This window comes from Bidens hawaiensis, unplaced genomic scaffold (genome assembly GCF_021521415.1).
Source record: "Bidens hawaiensis isolate Kalapana, Puna unplaced genomic scaffold, B.hawaiensis_p1.1 tig00013425_1, whole genome shotgun sequence".
Taxonomy (NCBI): Eukaryota; Viridiplantae; Streptophyta; class Magnoliopsida; order Asterales; family Asteraceae; genus Bidens; species Bidens hawaiensis.
This window is the reverse complement of record NW_027492137.1, coordinates 528,923-555,437: the sequence shown is the minus strand read 5'-3', so window position 1 is coordinate 555,437 and position 26,515 is coordinate 528,923. Positions and strand designations below refer to the sequence as shown.

Genomic DNA, 26,515 nt, shown 5'->3' with positions numbered 1-26,515 from the left:
TGGTCCTTTTGAGATTATTGATAGAGTTGGTCCTGTTGCGTATCGTCTCAAACTTCTTGTTGAACTCTCTAATATTCACCCGGTGTTTCATGTTTCTAACCTCAAGAAGTGTCTTGCCGAGGGTAATCTCCATATCCCTCTCGATGAAGTTAGCATCGATGAGTCTATGCATTTCGTTGAGCAACCCGTTGAGATTATGGACCATATAGATAAAGTTAGTAAGCGAAGCCGCATTCCTTTGGTTAAAGTTCGTTGGAATTCTAAGCAAGGTGCCGAGTTTACGTGGGAGCGTGAGGACCAGATTAAACTCAAGTATCCTCATCTTTTCGTTGCTAATCCTCTAATTTCGGGACGAAATTCCCAAAAGTAGGGGATACTGTAACATTTCGGGTTTTTCACTTCATCAGTTGTAACCGTTAACCGACCCATTTACGGGTCCGAGCTTCATCATTAATAAACTTCCCGCATTTATCGAGTTACAAATTATTATTATATTTATATTTAAACTATTTAATTACGACATTTTAAACCCAAAATATAAAGTTCAATCCATTTCTTTATCCATCTCCAAACTTGAGGGTCTTTATGTAAAAATTACTATACTCCATTTCAAGACCCGGCCCATATTCAAGTTTTCTTGTACCCGAATCAAGAAATCAATCAAATTACTATCCATAATTATTTGTAATCAAGGTGTATTATAGGAAATCGTTTGATTTAGTCAATTCGCGGCCAAACCGACACACCAAAACGAGTAAATAACATCAAAATGATTTACTTTCTTCTATTAAACCTTGCCGACACCATTACAACCTGGTTGATCATAAAATCGGTTGTTATTTTCTAATTAATTAACAAGATATGATTCCCTAACCCTAACCGTCCTAAGTCCCATATATAATTACATTATAATCATCATTTGATTGCTCGTTCATCACCCTGTAGCCGCCGGCCCTGTTCTTCGTCTTTCTTCCTCTTCTTTTCACCAATCAAGGTAATTTATACTATGGTTGTGATCGCGTCAACGTATAGATCATAAGCCCTACACTGTTTTTGATCAATTGTACGTGGATTCATCAATTCCATTTTCTAGGGTTCTTGACCAAAAGGGGCAGAACCAATTCGTGTTTTATAATTGTGGAAACGGGTTTTGTTGCAATGGCTGGGTAGCCCAGCTGGTTAACCTATGAGAACGTGGAGCGGAGGTCTCGGGTTCGAACCTCCTGCACCACGTTATTTTTGGAAAAAGATCTTTTAATTATTCTTAATCAAAAAACTCATTTTAATAATAATAATAATGATGATTAAACAAAGTCGTTTCACTAAAAAACCGACTTTTTAATACTTGTTTTTGCTCATATACATATATTTTCTAAGACTCGTTTTCATACATATATATATATAGGGGATGGTTCAAGAGAGAAATGATATTATTGCAAGAAATACAAGAAATGAATATGGACCACTAGTTTTGTATTAAGTTTTAAATGCTTAAAGCTAAAGAGTTAATGGCCATTTTCGTCCCTGTGGTTTACTACTTTCGCCACTTCAGTCCAAAATTTTTAATTTTGTCAATTTAGTCCTCATAGTTTTAAATATTAGCCAATTACGTCCCATCCGTCTAACGGCATCCAGCTATGCCGTTAGTTTAAGGGTATTTTTGTCTTTCTCCTTTTAATTTTGAGTTAATGGTCATTTTAGTCCCTGTGGTTTGATATCTTTGCCAATTCAGTCCAAAGTTTAAAAATTTGTCAATTTAATGTTCAGTTTAATTCGGTTTTTTTTATTTTTTTATGTTTTTTGTTTATAACCCTGAAGAGCATAATTCAAGCCCAAAACCATCGAGCAACCTCAAATGATGGTATGCGTTTACTCTGTTGACAACAGTAATCATACCCCCCCTCCCCTTATATTTAGTTTCTAGACATTTCCTAAAATCTTCTCCATGGTGGAATTCAATGGTAAAGTGGTCAAGGTAATTCCCTGAAACCGAATTATACAGAAAAAACTAAAAATTAATTTTTTTGATTAATGTATAATAGTTGATTACGACCCAGATTTTCGTTATGATATGTTAATCTCTAAACCCTAAATATTATGCATTCATCAAAGAAACGATTTTTAGTTTTTCCGTACAATTCGGTTTCACTGAATTGCTTTGACCACTTTACCATTGAATTCCACCATGGGGGAGAGTTTAGGAACCGTCTAGAAACTAAATACGAGAGGAGGGGGTATGATTACTGTTGTCGACAGAGTAAATGCAGACTTGTTTTGGGCTTGGATAATGCTCTCTAGGGTTATAGAAAAAAAACTGACTTAAATTGACAAAATTTCAAACTTTGGACTGAATTGGCAAAAGTATCAAACCACAGGGACGAAAATGACCAATAACTCAAAATAAAAAGGAGAAAGACAAAAATACCCTTGAACTAACGGCATAGCTGGATGCCGTTAGACGGATAGGACGTAATTGGCTAATATTTAAAACTATGAGGACTAAATTGACAAAAATACAAATTTTGGACTGAAGTGGCGAAAGTAGCAAACCACAGGGACGAAAATGGCTATTAACTCAAAGCTAAATAAAGAAAGTATTAATCATTCTCTTTGTTCAATTAATATAACTAATAAACCATAATACTTATTTACTTAATTAATATAATTAATTAAATTATTATAATTGAAAAATATTAAAAACTCATTTATTTTATAACTTATTTTTTGTGTATTGAATTTTTATCCTACACAAGTATAATTTATTCGTACATTAAAATTTCTTTCTATCCAAAACTAATTTCTTCCAACTCAATATATTAATATCCATCAAAACATACTTACATTATAATGAATAATACCAAAAAACTATTTTACATGTGTTTGCATTAAAAATCAACAAAAAACATACAACTTACACAAAAATGTATAATCTACACTTGTTCTAAGAATAAGACAACATATTACCTACACACGATAAACATATAACCTACACACAAATCTATCATCAATAAAATACACACGCACACGAAAACATATAACCTACACACGAAAAACATATAACCTACACACGAAAATTTTATCTTACAAAAATACAATTTGTTCATACTTTAATTTCTTTTTATTCAAAACCAATTTCTTCAAACTCAACATATCAATATCCATCAACACGTAATTACATTGTGATGAATAATACAAAAAACTATCTTACACATGTTTGCATTAAATGTCAATAAAAAATATACAACCTACACAAAAACATATAACTTACACTTGTTCTAAGAATAAAAAAACATATAACCTACATACGAAAACATATAACCTACACATGTGTAGGATATGTGTATCTTTATGTAGTTTATATAATTGTTGATGTCGAATTACATATGTAAGTTGTATGCTTTTTGTATGTTGTACGTCTTTATCGTTCAAAACAACTGTAGGTTATATAAATTTGTGTAGGTTGTATATTTATTGTTTACATTTAATGGACACATTTGTATGATATTTTTTTATTATTATTTATTACAATAATTTATATTGGCATACCAATTGAAAAAAATATATATTATGTTTTGATATTTAGTGTTAAAAAACATGCTAACAAATTGAGTGAAAATTATTTTTTTTAATATAAAGAATAGTATTATATGAATAAACTGTATTTATGTTGAATAAAATGAAGAATGTGTAAATAAAATATAAAACTAAAGTAGTGCTTTTATCTTTTTAATTATTATAGTTGAATTAGTTAGACATATAAATTAGAGAGAGATTTATTATGGTTATATTAGTTGTATTAATTGGAGAGAGAGAGAGAGGGTGCATTTACTGTTGCATTTACATCTTTTTTATATATTTTTAAATATTTAGAATCTAAAATAAAACTAGTGCCTCATATTCAGTTTTCTCATTTTTTGCAATAATTTGATTTATTTCTTGAACTTAGACATATATATATATATGTATAAAGATACTTAAAAGCTAACGTTTAAATAAATATATATACATATATAAATCAAGTAACTCTATTATAAAAAAAACTAAGGATGATATTTTATTTATGTTTTCTTAAAAATAATGGGTTAATAATAAATCCTTACAAACATAATGTTATTATAATATTAAATGGTTATAGTTTAACTCGTATCGTGATCCTTATCTCAAGTATATCCGTTATTCTCTTAGGCTTTGACGTTGTTCGCGTGTGATTCGTTTCCTCATTCTCACTATCTTAATCATCATCGTCCATCTTTGAGGTGAGTACCACATTCCCCTGTTTACTCGTTTTCATACTGTTTTGGGGACATATGCGTAACTTATTATAATTTCACACTTTATCTATACACAAAACCTGCAATTGTTGTCTTATGTGTTAACTAATCTCATACCATACTTGCTATATGTTTATGTGCTCAATGTGAACCGCATTCAGAGAGGTCCAGCATAATCTTAGAATATAGTATGATCATACGCTAGTCGTTATATCCTTGTGCTTTTCGACATCTCATTTTATTTGCTCATTGGTTGATTTGTTAATCTCATTTGACGCGTTGCAGCTACGTATTTTATTATATATGTAAACTGAACTGGTGTGTTGCTCACTCAACCTCGTGTTGACAAACTATATTATTTTCAACGCATATGCAGGTCACCGTTTGATGTGAAGTGTGGACTTAGAAGGATTGTTTTAAGGATTAATGTCAGAAGAGTTTATTTTGAGACTATGAATTGTCATTTGAATTATTTGATGTTTTATTTTACTTTGAATTTCTTTTTATAACGAATAATGGTGTTATTTGAATTAAATAAATAGATTTTGAATTTTAATAATTGTGTGATAGTAACTTTACGAGCTGTGACAGTCAGTCCACGCCCCAATCCGCCGTAGGTTGGGGTGTGACATTATCCACCGGGTCTTTGACTTGGTCTTTTATCCCGCGGTTTCTTTACTTCCCCTCAGGGGGGAGGCAGCCTATTAACCGCTGGATCTTGCTCTTATCCTTTGGACCATGTGTGTCTTGGACCTTTCTCCCTGTCAGGCCAACAATGACCTCACCTCCTATTGACCAAGATTCTTGTCTTGTTATATGTTCTCTTTCTTGGGCTTGGACCTGTCTCTTGGGTCAATAACTTATTTGTAGCTTTGTAGGCTGTTATCCTATTTCAAGAGCCTGATTCCTATGTAGGCTATTCACTTGTGAACACGTCAATTAGGGCTATTTAAATTATCATCATTGTAATGAACTAATGACACTCTTTTTTGTAACCATAACATCATAATTAACCCTATAATTATTATTTGTAGAAAATCAATATAGATAAAATAATGATGATGAATAAGTCAACCAAACCGACCCAAATTAATTTTAGGGGTGTGCATAAAACCGAGTTGACCAACACATAACCGAATTAACCAAATTAATCTACCAATCTAACCGAACCAAGCTAAAAACCATGGGCCAGTTTTCACTTTTTTTTAACCGATATTAGCAGGTCGGTTATGGTTATTCTTATTTCCATAACTGACAAAATGAACCATCCCACGATTTTGTAAACCACAGTTAACCAACGTATATGATACTAAATTAGTAAGTATAACAAATTGCAATTTATGTACAAGGTTAACAGAGAAGGAGAATAACTAACAGATCCTCACCAAGAGTGTTCCAATATATGAAACCATGTAAGCTATTAAACATCTACCATTATTATTGGTGAGATGGATGGTCACTATTACCATAACAAATGTCCCATATCCCCCTTATATTAAATGCGAAGTCTGATTGGGTCATTTAACCATCATACAGTTATCTTATTTGAATTTTTTCATCATCTGTCGAACTGAGCTAGTTTCATTCATGTTGAGGTTGCGGTTAGATATCTGGTTCCTTCAGTTTTTTGTACTTTGCCGAGCTGGCTTGTTATATTCTATAAGAGGCTCGCTTGACTCACCAGCAACATAAAAGGCCCGTTTGAACTCAAACAGTCAAACACGCTTTCTCTTATAAAAGCGTATGGCTGACAAAATAGTGATTATAAGTCAACACAAAACGAACCAGCTCGAGTTGACTGGCAAGACAAAATAGTGATTAAAGTCAACACAAAATGACCAGCTTGTGTTGACCAGTAACCTAAAAGGGCTCCTTTCAACTCAAACCAATTATCTCTTATAAAACGAATAGTTGACAAAATAGTGTTTATAGGTCAGCCCAAAGCGACCCAACTCGTATTGACCAGTAATGCAAATAAATATGTTTCAACTCAAACCCGTTTTTAGTTTCAAAATACGAATAACTGACAATTGACACGTGAAAATAAATGTTATCGGAGTGAAAAATGTCCAATCTCAAGTACTTCACAATTAGGGTTGTTTGAAAAGGTCTAGCTTGCTAGAAATTGGCTCGGTTTGTAAATAGCCAAGGTAAGCTCAACTCGTTTAAATTGAAAAAAGCCCCAAATTTAAATCCAGGGCGGCTCAATCATTTTCGAGGACCAAAGCCAAATAAGAATCCAGGGAGCTGTTTTTTCATATTTCATAATTAAAAACCTAATTTTTCAATTTTAAAATGTGGTTATATAAAATAAGTTTACATGTACTATTTTAGGAGCTAAATGCTTATGTGGTGACTTGAAAGCCTTGTTTTCACTTCTTACTCTTCGAGTATGAAATGTAAACTACTTTTTGATATAGGCATTGCTTAAATGAACCACCTACTTCTTCAAGCCTCACAACTTCTTCATGTCCAGTCTGTTAGTTTCTCCACCCAAATCAATCAATCATACAATGGAGATCCATCAATGACAAAAATGTTATCAGTACAGTTTGGAATGGTGAGATGTATGCGAACCTTACCTCCAGTGATGCCCTCTCAAACAAAACCCCATAGCATTGGAATATTTTTGAAGGTTATATATGACCCAATAAGACAGATTTGGATACAAAACGGGATTTGAACTACGTGTCATACGAAAAGAACGATGGGTGGGATTTTGAGAAGGATCAATCTCATTTAGCCATGTTATATATAAAATATAATCTCTTTTATTAGAAGAGGTAGATAATATAACCCTCTATTGAATAGCACTTAGAATTCAGGGTCTTAACTCTTAATGGTATACCTAACATATCGAGAAATATATATGTTAGAATTCACGGCAATGGTCTTAATGGTATACCCTAAAATTTTCAAGAGACGTGACAAAAGAAAACGACCAAGTATCAACAATTAGAAATTTTTTTGATAGTTGCTATAAGCCTAAAAAGTCTCTAAAAACACATGAGAGCTGGAAATATTTCGGCAGGATACCACATTAATCCTGGTCCCCTCCATGATACACGTAAACTGAATCGATGCAAATTTTCTTTTCTGGTTGAATAATAATAACAAATGGGAATTCAAGATCTCACTGTATAATTCCAAAGAGAAACTAAGCAGACTCAACCGCCTTACTGATTACATCAATGGCTACCTCCGACTCCTTGGACGGCGGTAAACAGCTTCATGTAGCGGTGTTCCCTTGGCTTGCTTTCGGTCATATCCTCCCGTTCCTTGAACTATCCAAATTTATAGCCCGAAAAGGTCACAAAGTCTCTTTTCTTTCCGCAACTAGAAACATACAACGTCTCCCTACACTTCCTTCTCATTTGTCACCGCTCATAAATCTTGTTAAACTCAAACTTCCGCATGTTCAAGAACTACCCGAGAATGCAGAGTCCACCATGGACGTCTGCACCGATGATGTTCATTACCTCAAGAGAGCTTTTGATGGTCTTCAGCAAGAGGTCACTCGGTTTCTTGAGAAAGAGTCTCCTGACTGGATTATTTATGACTTTGCTCCCTACTGGTTGCCGTCCATCGCGGCTGGCCTTGGAATTTCGCGTGCCTACTTCTCGATTTTCACCGCTTGGTTCATTGCTTTTTTGGGACCGTCACCAGACGACTTGATAAATAGTTCCGATGGTCGAATAAAAGCTGAGGATTTCTTGACACCACCGAAGTGGGTTCCCTTTCCTAGCAACTTATGCTACCGGAAGCATGAGGCTGATTCGATGGTGCGCCATTATAACGCTGATGATTTAGAGGTTTCAGATGCATATCGAATGGGGATGGTTTTGAAGGGATCCGAGTGTATGTTTATGAGATATTGCTATGAATTTGAACCCCAATGGCTTACCCTTTTGGAGAGGCTGCATCAACTACCCATAGTTCCCGTTGGGTTAATGCCACCCAAAACACCCTCTAACGTCGGTGACGAGAAAGATGAAACGTGGGTGGCAATCAAGAAGTGGCTCGATGATCAACCAAAAGGTCGAGTGGTGTATGTGGCATTAGTAAGTGAGTTCATGGTGACCAGAAGCCATCTGGTTGAGTTAGCTTTGGGTCTTGAGCTCTATGGATTGCCATTCTTTTGGGCTCTTAGAAAACCCGCGGGTTCTACTAACGCAGACTCGATTGAGTTGCCAGACGGGTTCTTGGAACGAACTCGTGACCGTGGATGTGTGTGGATGAGTTGGGTGCCCCAGATACAAATACTGAGCCATGAGTCGGTGGGTGGTTTCTTGACACACAGCGGTTGGAGTTCAATTGTGGAAGGGTTAATGTTCGGTCACCCTCTAATACTGCTACCGATTTCGTGGGAGCAAGCCCTGAATTCTCGAGTGCCAGCTAACAAACAGGTGGGAATCGAGATACCAAGAAATGAGGAAGACGGCTTCTTCACCAAGGACTCGGTTGCCAGATCGCCGAGGTTAGTCATAGTTGATGATGAGGGGAAGATCTACAAGGGAAATGCGATGGAGCTGAGTCGAATATTCGGAGACACTAAACTGCAAGAAAAGTATACAGACGATTTCGTAGACTATTTGGAAAAGTAGGGGCGTGTTGTTGCATGATCAAATGTTGCATGTTTGGAATAACAAGTATTTTGTTTTCATGTTTTGCTGGTCTCATAATAACAAGTTTGGAATGTTGAATCACTGTGTTACTGTTTGTAGACTCATGTTATTTTTGTTTGTCAATAAAATGCTCATCTTCATGTCATCTGTTAGATCTTTTACCATTCACATAATTAGACAGCTACTAATGCTTGTTATAGAATAATACATTTAAAAGTTTGTATTATTTATAAAGTATTATAGAACTAAAATTATAAAAATATTAACAAAGTTACACAAAGAATTTTGTTAACCTAAGAGTATACAATTCCGTCATTTGATGAGAATAAATCGTGTTAATTATTTGAACGGGAATCCCAAAAACAAAAACAAAGTTACACAAAGAATTTTGGATTTGGTTTTTGAATGCTCAAATGGAGGTAGCGCCCGAACTCGAATTGTTAATTTTGGAACCGAAGCCATTCGGATATCGAATTCATATTATATGCTAAATCTGGTTTTTCTTTCGCAATTTCATTCTAGTTGGTGGTTCTTCAACTCAAGAATTCCATGCTGAAAAGCAATCCACTCTCATATCAAATTCACCAATACTATTGTGATGGATTCGTAAATTTTTTTTCCTGGTGAAATATGTTTCGGTCATAAGATGTCTGGGAAACTTTCCTTTCCTTTTGGGTCGGGTACTCAGGTTACTATAAGATATACAGTTAATTAGTGTTGAAAAAGTCGGTCAAGTCAGCTGAAAACTCGGTGAGTACTCGCTACTCGGTAGAGTACAGAGACGATTTTCTTCGACTTTGGTTTGGATCTTGCCGGTTAAACTCGGTGAGGTTTGATTTTCCCTTTTTTCACATATTTCGTTGTTTTAACTGGTTCTTGGATTCTCGTTGTTTTTTCACGGAGATACCATGGAAGGAGACTTAAACTATTACCCTATTAAAAAAAAAAAGAATACCAATCTTTAAATATATTAGTATTTAAATATGCACTATTTTTTATTTATGTTGACATTCATGTATTTTTTTTAGATATTGGTAACTTACGATATTTGACATATACATAATTTTCTAAAAATTAATTTATCATAACTTATCATTTTCGAGTACTCACCGCCTAGGCTAAGTACTCACAACTCTCAATTCGATCGTCTTTGTCGAGCCTAGCGACTTATGCAACATAGCATACCATGGTAATTATATAAACTATTATCAAATTCATATAATCTTATTTAAAAGTGAATTTGTCTAAACGAATATTGTCTTTCATTAGGGACAATGACGAAGCTTGAAAGAAAATGTCAGAAACCAGACTCAGTACATATTAAAAAAATCATAAACTGGAGGTCATACTCAAATTTTCGAACTAAAACGAGTAAATTTACACAATTGATAAAGAAAAATAGGGGGGCTAAGGGAACTCCCTTGATTGGAGACTCATATGGATGTTAGAAAGTTTGACCGAATTCTTGAATGACAACCTTCTCAATTCCCAAACAATTATTTTTTTGGGAAAATAGACCATTTGAAAAGAGAGAAAATTGAACCACTAATAATAATATTCTCAAAATAGACCAAGAAATTTGGACCGGAGCGACGATATTCAAAAAGATTTGAATTTTGTCTACTTGGTACAAATTTAAAGTGAATCACGTATTTCCCGTTCAAATTTTAAATAATTTCGTCTTCCAAGTCCAAATTTTGAGAAAAACATTTTGTCATATTCTCTAACACTTTTTTCTCTCTCATTCAACCTTTCTCTTCTTTTTTTCTTCATCATCTTCTTCTTTTTCATCACCGACAAGAAAAAGAAAACCCGTCAACGGAAAACGGTCAAGTTCCAGGATTTCTCAGCGGTGACCGATAATTATTACTATGATTTCTGTAGTAGAGATGAAGATGACGAAATTGACGATGAAGCCACTCTGTTTTCATTGAAATCTTTCTCCTCGGACTCGTCAAAAATCACAACTCGCCATAGATGATGATGAAGAAGAAGAAGAAGAAGAAGATGATGATGATGATGATGATGATGAAAACAAAAGAAGAGGGGGGTTGAAGGAGAGAGAAAAAAAATGTTAGAGAAGAGGGCAAACATTTTATTTTCTTAAAATTTGGACTGAAAAGACGAAATTATTTAAAATTTGGATGGGAAATACAAGATTCACTTTAAATTTGAACGGAGCAGACGAGATTCAAATCTTTTTAAATCTTGTCACCCCAGTCCAAATCTTTTGGTCAATTTTAAAAATATTGAAGATTAATGAGATATTTTAATTTTCTCTCTCTTCAAATGGTCCATTTAGGAAATTTTCCCCTTATTTATGCCTTCATACCGGAGCCACTATAGGAAAAGTTTTAAGAGAATCTCCAACGGGAGCATCTTTGGGGGTCCATGACAGATTTGAAGGATGTGACAACCATTTTGACGGAGAGAGACTCGGGGTGTGCTAGTCCAGGGTTGTCTTCGAAAATTGTCAAAATATTTTGAGCGAGGGCGAAATATATTTTGGACCTTAAGTAAAAATGAGTATTTTGTTGGGTTTAAACAATTTAATTTTTAAGTGGGTTTACTTGTTTATGATTTGAGTTGTGTAAAAACTTTTTTTTATAAAAATAGGCTTAAAGATGTCTTAAATGAAAGTAGGATCCACAACCTTTTGGTTGAAAGTCATACCATTTGCCACTAGATCAAATTTGCCATGAAATTGAGTTTAAACATTAAATGTATATATTGTTTTCTATAAAAATGCATATAAATTTTCTCAAACAAAACTTACAATTTTTAAAAACGAAACACAAAACTTAAAACGATAAGGAAGGAAGTTAAAGAGAGACTTAAGTCATAGTTTGACTTGCGGGAAAAATAATCTTAATATTCGTTGCAATCCAAGTTTGATTTTCTACTTCTAATCTATATGGTTTCTTTGTTGTTTGTTTAGCTTAGTGATTATTGTTTTGTTTTAACTTAATAGTCTGCACTTGCCTTTTGCAGGAGTTACAAGAATATTTGTATGTCTTTACCCAATAAGTTGTTGTAGGGGTGTTTACGGTCTAGTTTGACTGGTTTTTACTAGAAGTTTTAGCTGAACCGCTCACTACGGTTTTGATTAACAGAAAACTAAACTGGTTGGGTTTGTTGGGTCAATGAGACTAGCCAAAACAGTTTGATTTAGTTGTGTAGACCATTTTGGTTTTAACTGAAATTCTTAGTTTGTGTTATGCCCGGCAAAACGGTCCACCTGGATTTGTGGCGGGTCGAAACGAATTCGCTTCAAAATTAGTTGTTTTCAAAAAGTGTCTTTTTGCTTCTAGTCAATGGGTTGGGTTAGAATAGGTTTTTAACAAAGATGGATTCAGATTGTTTTGAATATTATTATTATATATAACAATTACAAACTTTGGTGCCGCTAAGTGTTGATTGGGCCACTTGGCGGCACCGTATTAATCCTTCAAATTTGGTTTTGTTTGTTTTAGTTCCAATAATGTGTCGAATATAACGAAACTGATCAAATTCGCGTAGACTTACAACCTCAACGCCGATTTTACCAACCGACGCCACCCCTTTATTCCACCTCATTTTTTTGTATATTTTTCCGTTTTAGCTCTGTTATGGTGCTACTGTAATGAAAGTAACTGAAACCAACCTAACTCGTGTCGGGTTACCGCCTCAATGCCCGGGATCGATACCGTTTGGGTTTTACCACAGTCCACAGCCCTGTGTTACCAACCAAATAAACATGGAATATTTTTTATGTTACTTTGTCGAATTTTATTTTTGGGGTTTTAACGTTCAGGTTTTGCCAGCGGTTTCTATCCCGTAACAATCGTAACCGATAATGTCTAAATTCGTTGTAGTACTTGGGTTCTATCAACACCCGGAATTCAATGCTACAGTTTTACCAGCTGCCCTTTAGTGCCGCTAAGCCCCCAATGGACCACTTGGCGGTGCCATATTGGTCCATAACATTTTGTTTTTTATTTGGTACTTTTGGTACCGTAACGAAAATTGAATGAATGCCAATTTTTTTTAATTCCGATATCGTAAATAACGTGACGGAAACCGACTGAGTTCACGTTGATTTGCCGAATTTTGTTTTAATTCCAATACTGTAATGAACTAACGAAAAACCACTGAATGCCATTTTTTTTGTTTTAGTTCCAGTAACATAAGGAATGTGACAAAAATCGAGCGAATTTTCGTAGACTCGCCGTCTGAGATCGATAATGCTCATGTCTTCCCAACGTCCGAGTTTTCCTACCGACACCACCTTGGTCCACCTCAAATTTTATATTTTTTTCTATTATTTTTGGTTTTTAATTTCAGAAGCATAACACACTTTAGTACTTAACTAAAGCAGACCGAATTCACAATGATTTACCACCTTAACGCCCAGGATCAATGACGTTTGGGTTTATCATCGCCTGGGTTTCATCAACCTGCTCGGCGCGTTGTTTTAACTAATCTAAATTAGGGTAATTATAAATATATTATTATTAATAATAAATGTAATTAAGTTAATAATTCATGCAGTAAAATTTATATATGAAAAATAAAACAGAGTTAGCTTTATAGTTTTTTTTGGAGGACCGGATGATAATAATAAAATAAATTGGGTGGCATGGGTAAATGTTATTGCACCGATTGAGTTTGGTGGTTTGGGTTTCAGTTCGTTACGGGAGGCAAACTTGGCTATGTTAGCTAAGTGGCGGTGGAGGTTCAAAATAGAAAAACACGGAATTTGGAGAAAGGTAGTTTGGGCTTTCCATCATACATCTAGGTTGTGGCTCTGATGCACGGAAACGGATCTAACCCGCCGTACCCCGTCCCGGAAACTCGCCGGGGACGGAAACGCCCACGGGGACGGCTATGAAACGTTTCTTCGACGTTTTCTAAGATTTGGGGACGTTCGTTGACCGTTTCCATAAGTCAAAGGGTGTTTCCATACATTTCCAGAATTTGGGGACGTTTTTTAAAGGTTTCCGCAATTTAAAGGGGCAATTCTTGTAATTTAAGGAGTTATTTACGTAATCCAGAAAAGAGTCGATTCATATTATCATATATCCCAACCCTAATACCCTATTCAGATTCAGTCACAGATCTTCATCAACAATCATCTATCATGATTCATATTCAATCCTAATACCCTATTCAGTTTCAATCACAATCATCTATCACGATTATGGCTAGTTCTCAAGAAACACAAGGTCAAAAATCTTCATCAACACCAGCGGCATCAACTGATGAACCGCCATTGTGGGAGTTTGTAACCAAAAACGCAAAGCAAGGTACAGGAGGTACTTGGAAGTTCACGTGTAAATTTTGTGGCGACAATCGACAAGGCTCATATTCAAGGGTTAAAACACATCTACTTGGGATCAAAGGTAATGATCAATTGATCATATTGTAATTTATATTGTATTTTACAGATTTTTGTTTCTGTTACTAAGAAAAATACTAGAAAAAAATACTATATTGTGTTTGTTAGTCTTGATGAACTTCCAGCCTTGGCGGTTGGCACATGATGCTATCAAGCACTCTATCCAGATGCTTTATTTGTTTTGCCATCTGTTACTAAAAACGAACTCTGTGTTTATCATTGCTTTAGGTGTTGGGAATTCTGCATGTAAGAAAACAACAGTGAGTGACAAAACTAAAATGAGAAAGCTAGAAGATGCTTATGAAGAGAAGAAAGACGCATCAAAGGCGAAAGAAGTTGGGTTGCCTTGTGAAGCTAATCTCGGTTTAAAGAAAAGAAAAACTATTTCAAATCCTATAAAGAGCATCTGGTGTGGAAATAAGGGACCAATTAGATCAATAAATAGCAAGGATGTTCTATACCGGTGGTTTACCTTTCAATCTTGCAAGGAATCCACATTTTCAAAGGGCCTTTGAGTTTGCAGCTACCAATAAAATTGAAGGCTATATACCTCCTAGCTATAATAAGCTTAGAACCACCTTGTTACAAAAAGAAAAGGAGAATGCGCACAAGTTATTGGAACCAATCAGGTTATCATGGAAAGAAAAAGGTGTATCTATTGTCAGTGATGGTTGGTCTGATCCTACTAGAAAGCCGCTAATTAATTTCATGGCTACTTCAGGTAATGGTCCCTTATTTATAAAAGAGGTGAATTGTTTTGGGGAGTACAAAGATAAGTTTTTTATTTCAAATCTGATGAAAGAAGTTATAAATGAGATTGGTCATGAAAACGTTATGCAAGTCATTACTGACAATGCATCAGTTTGTAAGGCGGCCGGAGAGCTTATCATGAGTGAGTTTCCTCACATCTATTGGACATTGTATGCTGTTCATACACTGAACCTTGCGTTAAAGATTTTTTGTTCACCAAAAAATGCGGAAACCAATGAAACAACATATGATGAGTGCCACTGGATAAACGATATTCACTTAGATGCTATTGCGATAAAAAAATTCATTATGAACCATGGCATGAGACTCTCTATTTTCAGCAAGTTTACACCTCTTAAATTGCTTTCGATTGCTGATACTCGCTTTGCCTCTATTATTGTGATGCTCAAAAGATTAAAACTTCTCAAAAGACCTCTTCAAGAAATGGTCATAAGTGAAGAGTGGCCTACTTATAGAGAAGATGGCACGGTGAAAGCAAGCTTTGTTAAGGAGAAGGTTTTGGATGATGAGTGATGGGATAAGGTGTCATATATTCTGAGTTTTACAGGACCTATATATGATATGATAAGAGTTTGTGACACAGACAAACCATGTTTACACTTGGTTTATGAAATGTGGGATTCAATGATCGAGAAGGTGAAGGCCGAGATCTATAAGAAAGAAAGATGTCCACTATCTGCTTGTAGTATCTTTTATGATGTTGTCCATAGAATTTTAGTGGCTCGATGGTCGAAGAATAACACTCCTCTTCATTGTTTAGCTCACTGCTTAAATCCAAGGTATGTGATTTAATACTACATGTTTGATTTCTATTATGAATTTAAATTTTTACTTGTGAATGTTGTAGATATTATAGTGATTCTTGGTTGCTTGGGGATTCTGAAAGAGTTGCTCCACATACGGATGGAGAAATTTTAGTAGAAAGACATAAATGTTTTAAAAGATTGTTTCCAAATAAAGATGGGCATAGTAGAGTCTTGGAAGAGTATGCTTTGTTTTCAATGAAGGATGGTCCTTTTCAAGATTTAACATGTATTAAGAAGATGGATGAGATGGAACCCAAGAGTTGGTGGGCTAACTTTAGTGCAGGAACTCCTCTTCTCCAGACTTTGGCTTTTAAATTACTAGGACAACCTAGTTCCTCTTCATGTGCTGAGCGTAATTGGAGCACCTACGCATTTATTCACTCTCTTAGGAGTAACAGATTGACTACTAGTCAGGCTAAGGACTTGGTTTACGTACACAATAATCTTCGACTTTTATCTAGGGCTCCCAATGATGACTTGAAGATGTGGGATATATTGGTGGAGATACCTTTGACTCGATGAAAGATGTAGGCTTTTTACAGTTTGCGGATCTTTCACTAGATGAGCCGGATCTTGAAAACGGTTTGATTGATAATATTTGATTACCTTTGCTTTAGAAGATGTATGAATTTTGAAAGACTTATGAATGATTATCATCGAAGATGTATGAATTTTGAAGTTTACATCAACGTATGAATATATTTTGGGCTTTGTTGTACATTATCTATAATATATATTTATTTTTTATGTGTATTTATTGTCGTACCCTTGCCATACCCGTTTCTTGATGTTTTGAGTTTTGTCGTTTCCCGCACCCGTGCCCGTTTCCCGTTCCCGTGCAACATTGGGTTGCGGTTACCCCTACCGGGGAGAATGTTGTTTACGGGCCCTTGGAAACAAATATCTGGTGTTCAAGCCAAATTCGAAGGTTTAGGCGTCAACCTTGGGACAACGTTTAATTGCTAGGTTCGGAACGGATGGAACACGATGTTCTGGCTTGAGACTTGGAATGGTAATGAACCGTTGTTCACTCAGTTTCCTTTAATGTTCCAGCTTGAGGTGTCTAAAAATTGTCTAGTTTCGGACAAGTTGACTATGTTTGGTGATGAGATCTGTGGAACCTGGGAGTGGTCTAGAGAGCCATCCTCTAGTGAGGAAATCATGGAGTTGAGAAACCTACTGTTAATTTGCCAAAATGTTAGACTTGGGGTGGGTAAGGACCAGTAGGTTTGGTTATTGGATGAGTCAAATGAGTTTTCTTTTAGAAGTTTAAAGAAGGTTATGAACAAGGAGATAGGGGCTATTAGAGACTAGGGGTGGAATAATTGGTTCCTAGAAAAGTTTGTATCCTTGCTTGGAGGGCTGAAATGAGAGATTACTGACCCTCGTCTCGTTAGCTAAACGTAATGTGGCGGTACCATCGATCGTTTGTCCGGCCGATTTGTGGGGAAATTGAGGAATTGACGGAGCATATTTTTGTGTCGTGTTCTTTCGCACAAGCAACGTGGCAAGTAATCTCACAGTGGTGCAAGGTCACGGCCTTTTTCGCTTTTAGTATCCGAGATATCTTGAAGATGTATAAATATACAAGGCTTCCCAAGAAGAAAGCAAAATGTTTTCATGCTATTTGTCTTATTACAATGTGGTGTATTTGGATGGCTCAGAATGGTGTGGTGTTCAACCGATAACCAAATCAATTGAGTAATGTGATGGGAAATATTAAAGCATTAGGTTACTTGTGGGTGCGATTGAGATCGAACATGTTGGCATTAACATGGGAAATATGGTGTTCTTTTGATGTTAATGTGTAAATATAATCTTTGGTTTTTGATGTTTTGTTATGATGGATTTGGTGGTGCCTTTTTATTTTGGGTCAGTTAGCTTCTTGATATTTCGTGGTTTGGTGTTGAATAAAAATTTCTTGTTGATCGTTAAAAGAAAATTCCATCAAGAAGCATTTGGTTTACTAATTAAACAGTAAGTTTGACTCTATTGGTTTTACCTTTATTTTCATATATTATTATTATTTTTTGAACGGTGACTTTCACAGTTAAGCTAGCACTACGCGACCAAGTCGTGTCCCACCACCCCACTCGGGCCAGCTATGTTGACATGATCGGGATCCACGCTGGCATCCAAGTTTGGCTTGGCGTTCCCGGTAAAACCCAGTTTGCTCACCCCGCCCGAGGCACGACAGGTTTTAATGCTCTGGAAAAATCCGGTCGGAATCAAGATTCGAACCCGGGACACCCTGGTCATCCATCATGTTCCTGGCCATTGGGGAAGCCCCTCTGGTTTCATATATTATTTATTGCTACATGAATTTTTGACTTAATTAATATTTATTATTATATTAATAATATAGTTTATAAACTCACATTTTTTGTATTAATCAATGATTTTAAAACTACCCATTTTGATTTAAGCTTATCTTTCTTAAACCTCATTCTCATTCTGGCCGTAGCAAGCAGGTATTTGAAAGGAACTCATTTTGACCCAAACTCTTTATTACCCGTCAACCCACCTATTTTGCTAAGTATTTATGATAAATAAAAATAATGATCTTTGACCTTTTTTCTGCTCTTAGATGAAAAATGTCTAACTCGGGGTTCGTGGTGCGTTGAATCGTTACAGAAAGAGATGGAACATCGGCAATTAATAGATGTTTACAGGCGTGCACAATAGTGTTTTATGATATAGTTTTAGAAACGATCAATGACTCAAAACACTTTATGATTAATCAAAGGCGATAAACTGAACCATAGGTTCAAGAACAAAGTTCTTATATATTAAACTTTATCAAAAACTAAAAAATTAAATAGCATTTAACCCTATTTATGCTAAATAACTATCTTACTAAACAAGAAAAATAAATATTATGAAACTTGAATTTTAAACAAATAATAAAAGATATTAAAAATCCGAATTCAAACAAGGAGATATCATATATTATATAAGGGGTGTTCAAAATTTGATTCGAATTCGAAACATTCGAAATTCGACTCGATTCGAATTCTAATTTGAAGATTTGAATTCGATTCGGTTCGTATTCGACTATAGCAATCGAATACGAATTCATGATTTTTTATTCGATTCGATTCGAAATTCAAATTCAAATTCAAATTATATAGTATATTAATATATATTTAATTTATTAATTTTGGTCAAATCCGTAAATAATAAATGTCCAAAACATAATAATTAATCCCAATAACCCATACTGATATTTCTTAATTTTGCCAATACTTAATTTTAAACTTATTATTATCTGATATTGTAGCTACTTTAAACTTATATTTATGTGTTTTACATTGATCCATGATTATGGTTTTTAAAGTTTTTGACATAGGTGAACTTGAATCCATTCGAATTTATTAGAATTTGATTCGAATTCGAGTTTCAAATACGAATAGAATCGAATTTCGAATATGGGATATAATACGAATCGAATAATCCAACTTTTAAACGAATACAAATACCAAAAAAAATAAATTATTCGAATTATTCGATTCGATTAACTTGAAAATTCGTTATTCGATTCGATGAACACCCCTACATTATACTCACCACCTTCAAGAAAAACTCATCATCGAGTTTTGCCTCCGGGGTCAAACAGAACATCAACCCACTTCTCAATTATTTTTATTCACGAAATTTCTCGCTTGGTTTTGAATTTATACCACCAGCCCACCAGGACCAAATGGAGCATTAAACCGTTGCTTGTCCCCAAGGGAGGAACATTGTAGGGGCGGGGAGGGGTTGTGGCGCCTCCTGATTTTGGGTTCAGAAGAAAGTTATACAGCTTTGAAAAACAAAGGATTTAAGTTGGATGATGCTTCCGGCCGATGACTGTAATATATGGGAATTCTATGGAAGAAATATAAAGTGTGAAGAAGATAAGGAAAAGATACATTTATGACTTGTAAATTACTTTACATCCAACTATACTGTACTTATAATATATTTTACTAACTAAGAGTTACTTTTAATATATTTTAATATGAAATGATGTAACACTGTAAAAACCAAAGTTCTAACATAATGATAATGAAAATGAATGTGTTAATGAAAAAAAATGTATTAATAATGTTTTTTGCTTTACTTTATTATGAAAAAAATGTATGTCGTCCTTCTATAAATATGGTAAACGATTATATGTATACATTATTTTTTTATAGAGATATGTTTTCCTCAAAACTATTTTAGTATAAAAATAAAGATTTTATCGGTCAGTTTAATATGTATTATTGACTATCTATTTAATTAATCATATTATCATTTCGTTAGTTTGATTATGATGTATATCGGTGAGTTTAATGAAAAAATTGTTTATTTATTATGCGTTTGAACTTATAATTAATCTAATATTTCGGCCCTCTCTGTGTAAATATTCAAGTTCCGTCACTGCTTGTCCTCTATTAGTTTGACCCACTTAAAGAGTCCAGCTCCTACACGATAACCATGTTGTAAAAAGTAGACTTCGTCGCATTCTTTTGTAACATGAGCACCTACTACTACTTTTATGTGACTATTAACAAACTTATGAAATAAATCCCTATTCCCCATATTGACTTGATATGCATAGTTCAAACCACCGTAACAAAATCCATGAGTTCCACGTGTATTATCACCTACATCCTTAACGCAAGCAACTACGATTGTTTTTTCAACCGGCAAATATTTTCCTTTTTGAGTGTCCCAAGGAGTTTTAGTCGAACCTCCTACCAAAGAAAATACATTTTCATCCGGTATAAAATTTAAATGATGAAGACTAGAGATGAGATCGGGACCGTACCGGTACCGACCGGTCCTGGTTCCGAAAATCGCGGGTTCATGGTACCGGTACCGAAATATTCGGTTCGGTACCGGTACAGGGATTTAAGGTAAAATTTCGGGAAATTTCGAGAAATACCGGTCCCGTACCGTACCGATACCGGTACCGGTACTGAAACTCAACACGTTGGTACCGATTCGGTACCGACGGTACCAAATTGGTACCGATTTCGGTACCGGCACCGGTACGGTACCAGTACCAGTCCCGAATTTGCCCATCCCTAATGAAGACTTGCCATATTTTCCGATTGGATTTCTATATTAGTCGGTAAAATGATTTGACCACCATCACCAACCGGACTTTCACATGATATACCATCAGAAAATAGTTTATTCCTAACATTTTCAACCACGGTAAATCCACTAATTGATGCAATTTTAGAATCGATTAATTGATCAAGACATTTTATGATTAATCAAAGGCGATAAATTGAACCATAGGTTTCCAATAATAAAGAATCAAAAACAAAATAACATTTAAACCTATTTATACTAAACGACTATATCTTACTAAACAACAAAGATAAATATTAGAAAAACTTAAATTTCAAACAAATAATAAAAGATATTAAAAATCTGAATTCAGATATTGAGATATCCTGCATCACTTCAACTTCATACTAACAAAACAAGTGTAATTTTGTCAATTTGGTGATCAATATAAATGATCCAACCAAAAATTTGGAACTAGGAATCTCTCTGTGTAAACCGAACTGATACAATCAAATGTTCAAACATTTTTTTTTTATTTTTATTCTAACATTTTAGACAAATCCCACATTTGTCATAACATGAGAGATGTTGGGTTTGTAAGTGCTACCAAACCTTAAATATAACCTACGTGTCTTTTGCCCATTGACTATAAATGAGAAAATAACTTCACAGTTAAGTGGGTTCAATTGGGAGCAAGACTACGACATGACAACATGTGATCTCCGGGTGTTACAATTATAAAACTCATTGACCAATGGGTTAGCAACATATCACCGTCAACGTCGCATGGTCGCCACCTTGACACCATCTTGTAGTCGTCGCCACCACTGTACACGTCGTAGCAGCCTCCACAACCATCATAAAAAAGCAGTGTGGAAACCTATTTTGAATTTTTTTTCCGTAACAATTCATTACAACTCAACTCTATTTTGACTACAATCTATGTTAACGTCAACTATTTTTAAGAAAAAAAAAACGAATAGCTTTGAGTCTTTGACCCAAACTAATATTATTCAAAAAAACATATATTAACACAAACTTGTTTTGACTTGTCACTTGAACCTACTAAGTCATTGAGTTTGATAGGTTAAAGTTTAGTAACCACCAACACATTCGAGCGTGAATGTGATATAAGAAGGGACTAGCGTGAAATTTAATAATGAGTATAAAAATTTGTCTTTTCAAATACTGAGGGTTTAAGTCCCTTGATAATAATATGTAATTTAGAAGTAAGGTTATAAAGTTAATTAATAATGTGTAACTTAAAAAAAAAACTAGTTATGTAAAGTAAGTATAAAATTATACAAAAAGTCTATGTGATATGTATATCATGAATTGAGTCACTGCGGTATCTCATACCTACGTTCCCGATCCACGATGTACATACACTACAAAAACCTCCTCTTCTATTTTACTTTTTCTTTAGATTATTAATATTGGCATTATTGATAGCATTAGAATAACTTTTAGAGATGCTTCCTTATGAGTCAATAACAATGATTAAAAATATAGTCACCTTAATGTTGGCCTTAGTATTTTGTCGTAGTTTATAGCAATTGGGCACTTGTTTAATTGTAATACTAATCGTTTTGTATTTATTTACATTATCGAATCATGTTTAATTATTTATAAGGATTGCTGAAATGAAAACAACACATAAATTAAAACAAAATATTTTTATAATATACTTAGATTAATGATGAAAGAGTTTTTTAATACCATACTTTAAAAAAGTCACATGTACATCAATCAGTATATGTAATTTTGTGTATATCAACATGTTATTGAAGAATCATATCTAAAATAAACAAGTAAATCACTCTTTGTTTGAACCTTCAAACTCCACAAGGCATGAAACGAGCAGAGGTAGCAATAATCGCCTCACCCGCCATGGGCAACCTCCTTCCCGCAGTAGAGTTCGCAACCCGCCTAACCAACCACCATCTCCACCGTATCTCCGTCACAATACTCACCATCTCCATGCCTCAGTGGCCACTAGTCCACGACTACATCCAATCTCACACATCAACCGAAAACATCCGCTTCATCCACCTCCCTGCGGCCGACACACCCGAACCAAACCAATACAACGCACGCATCGAGTTCACTTCATTATACATACAAAACCACAAACACATAGTCCGACAAACTCTCAAAACCTTAACTCAGCAGGCTCCACTTGTCGGGTTCTTTGTTGACATGTTTTGCACTTCAATGATTGATGTGGCTAATGATCTAACCATCCCTTGTTACATCTACTTCGCATCTCCGGCTGCTTATCTTGGCTTTGTACTCCACCTCACAACTGAGTTAGTTGACTCAGAAACTGAGTCAACCGAGTTAATCATACCCAGTTTCATAAACCCGGTTCCATCAACCGCGCTTCCATTATTCTGCATCAACAAAAATGAACTTGGATACTCATGTTTTGTAAATCACGCAGCTCGGTATAAAGAGACCAAGGGAATAGTTGTAAATACGTTCCAAGAGCTTGAACCCTACGCGCTTGACTCTTTGTGTTCTAAATATAATCATTTACTTTTGCCGCCGGTTTATCCTGTTGGACCGGTTATTGATCATGCTGGACCGGCTAAGTGGCACTCTAACCGTTCCATGCATGAGAAGGAGATTCAGTGGCTAAACCAGCAGCCGGATTGTTCAGTTGTGTTTTTGTGTTTTGGGAGTATGGGGAGTTTGAACAGGGACCAGGTGAGAGAAATAGCAACAGGTTTGGAGCGAGCTGGCTACCGGTTTTTGTGGTCTTTACGTGAACCGCCGAAGAGGAGTCTAGAGCTTCCTAACGACTATGAGAACCTCGAAGAAGATTTGTTTTCAGATGGGTTTATTGATCGAATGGCTGATAAAGGGTTTGTGTGTGGGTGGGTATCTCAAGTTAGTGTGCTGGCACACAAGGCCATTGGTGGGTTTGTGTCACATTGTTGGTGGAACTCGATATTGGAGAGTATATTTTACGGTGTACCGGTTGCCACGTGGCCTTTATATGCGGAGCAACATATGAATGCATTTGAGATGGTGAAAGAGCTTGGATTGGGTGTGGAGATCAAAATTAAGGGTAGTGATCTCGTGTTGGCGGATGAGGTGGAGAGATGTGTGAGGGTGTTGATGGACCGTGGTGACGGTGAACTGAGAAAAAAGGTTAAAGAAATGAGTGAAAAGAGCAAAATGGCCTTGGTGGAAAATGGATCGTCTTTTCAAGCTTTGAAGAGTTTGGTTAATGTTCTTGTATCTGAAGTTTAAAAACTAGGTTCGATTTGTTTGATAGTCTATGTTATTACATAAACGCGATGATTTGATACCTACTAACGCACGTCGTGTAATCGTATTTTTACACTGTATATTTATAAGGCAAAATAGGCATACCCTTTGTATAAATACTCAAGACTAGCTAGGTCATAAGGTGTAGTCACCGAGGAAAACCAATGCAAATTCACTTAAAAACCTCCCAAAAATTCAACACAAAAAAGACATCCATGTTCAATTTCAACTACCAATGAGGAATTTTGTGGTCAGGTGCTTTAAAAAAAGATAGTGGGTGAAGTTGTTTTGTTTCGTTTTTCTATCCTCTCATTTTCAACTCCTCTATTTTGACTACAACCTGCTTAAAACTTTTAACCTATCCCAAACTAATATTAAAAAAAACGATTCATTTTAACCTGAATTCATTTAATTAGAAAATCCGTTCTAATAGGAGCTTGTTTTGACAAATCACCTGAATTTGTTTGACTCGCCTGAGTTTGAAAGGGTTTTAACAATTTGGTAAATCTTTTTTATTTTGTAATAAACGGTCAAACAAAATAGCCAAAGGTATATATCGAATGCATAGTGATAAGTAAGGAAAATATAATCAAAATCATCTCGTGATAAATAAGGAAAATATAATCAAAATCATCTTATTCTATACTCCCCTGCAAGTTGGAGCATGAAGATCATAAATGCCTAACTTATCGAATAGAAACTTCAACTGTTTAGCACCAAGAGCCTTCGTGAGCAAATCAGCAATCTGTTCCTTAGAGCATCTATAACAGCAAACCTCTACAAACCATTATATCAATACCATATCATATTTCAAACTTTTCTCAAAAACCTCACTTTATTACAACAAAAAACCTCCACAAACCCATCACATAATATTAAAATAATATATATATATACACACACACACATATATACATCTATACTATATATAATACACCAAACAAGGGCAAATTAAGACACTCATTTTCAAGTAATTTACAACAAATAAAGCATGAGGTACATGTGTTAGTAAGGGTAAACATGTCTTTTAAACACAATCCATTCAAGTTACAAGTTTGGTCCCTCATCTTTAATCATATTATGTTTTTAATTTAAATTGTAAACTTACTTCCCACCCATGATTTTTAAACGACTATAACCTTTTCATACGTTAATATTTTTATAAACAAATTGCACCATAAAAATGAGCATTTTATTCTCTTTAATTTGGATATAATATTGTTGTAATTTTTTTTCATTTTAAATAGATTAATATGTTACGTAAGGGTGTTCAGTGTCGGTTTTGATGGTTTTTAAGTTAAACTTGTGAGTCCAACCGTTAATACTGATTTTTTGTCGTCCAAAACCAAACTCAACCATTGAAAGTTGAAACCGAATCGTTACTAACGGCTTGGTTCCAGTTTGGTTTCACAGTTTAAACTTTAATAATAAATTTAGTTTAAAATAATTAATAATTTTAATGTACCATCAATTTTAACTAAAAACCAATATAATATGATATTTGAGATAATCATAAATAAAAAATGATAATTTTAACCCTATAAATGGTAAATATTAATGGAAGATCTAGAACGTGAAATAATACCAACAAAGATTATAAAATGAATCATATTGAAATTAGGTTAATTTACAGTCTTTTCTGGTTTCATATGGCCGGTTGCCGATATAAACCGCGAACCAATACGTTTTGAAAATTTTGAAACCGACCAACAAACCGAAAGTAAAAAAGAAAAAGAAAAAAAAGTCAAACAAATGACCGATTTAAACGATTTCAAGGTTTTAACTGAACCATAAACACTTATATTTGTACGTGATTAACAGGTTCAAACATCCGCTGCATCGCGCGGGCACCCGTCTAGTGTTATATATATGTGTGTGGTTGAGAGAGTGTTCCCCACTTTTTGCCACCTATGATGTTTGGATGAAGTTTGTAGTCACAAACTTTGTGAAGCAAACTTGTAGCCCACAAAAAGAAAAGTTGATATCTCTCGTGTTTGAAGCCATCCACATCGTCCAAACTTCACACCCCATTGTGGATGCTCTTAGCATCAATGTGTAATGGCTTAATATCATTTGACTCCACACGTTCTCTAACAAAATAGCAATCCATTTCGACGTGCTTCATCTCACGAAAACTGAATTATTTGGTATATGTTTGACCGCTACATTATAACAAAATAATTGTGTCGGACCGGTCTTGTAGACATCTAAATGTTTTAAGAGTCATCGAACCCATAAAACTTCACTGACTGTCGATGCTATTGCCCGATATTTAGCTTCAACGAAAGACCTAAACACAACTTATTGTCTTTTATATTTCCAAGAAATAGGAGCCCCTCCTAG

At 34.9% G+C, this 26,515-nt stretch overlaps 1 protein-coding gene and 2 pseudogenes across 1 annotated transcript; all 3 read left to right on the top strand.

The window, feature by feature from the left end:
• The first annotated feature begins 7,227 nt into the window (after window positions 1-7,227).
• On the top strand, window positions 7,228-8,941 carry LOC143544024 (UDP-glycosyltransferase 91D2 pseudogene; annotated as a pseudogene).
• A 5,134-nt stretch (window positions 8,942-14,075) lies between these two features.
• Window positions 14,076-15,557, top strand: LOC143544012 (uncharacterized). The gene is made up of 3 exons (XM_077036195.1): window positions 14,076-14,190; window positions 14,502-14,682; window positions 14,762-15,557. Exons 1-3 carry the CDS (start codon window positions 14,076-14,078, stop codon window positions 15,555-15,557), a joined length of 1,092 nt encoding a protein of 363 aa, XP_076892310.1.
• Window positions 15,558-22,723: 7,166 nt separating this feature from the next.
• LOC143544003 (UDP-glycosyltransferase 43 pseudogene) lies at window positions 22,724-24,275 on the top strand (annotated as a pseudogene).
• The last annotated feature ends 2,240 nt before the right edge of the window (window positions 24,276-26,515 follow it).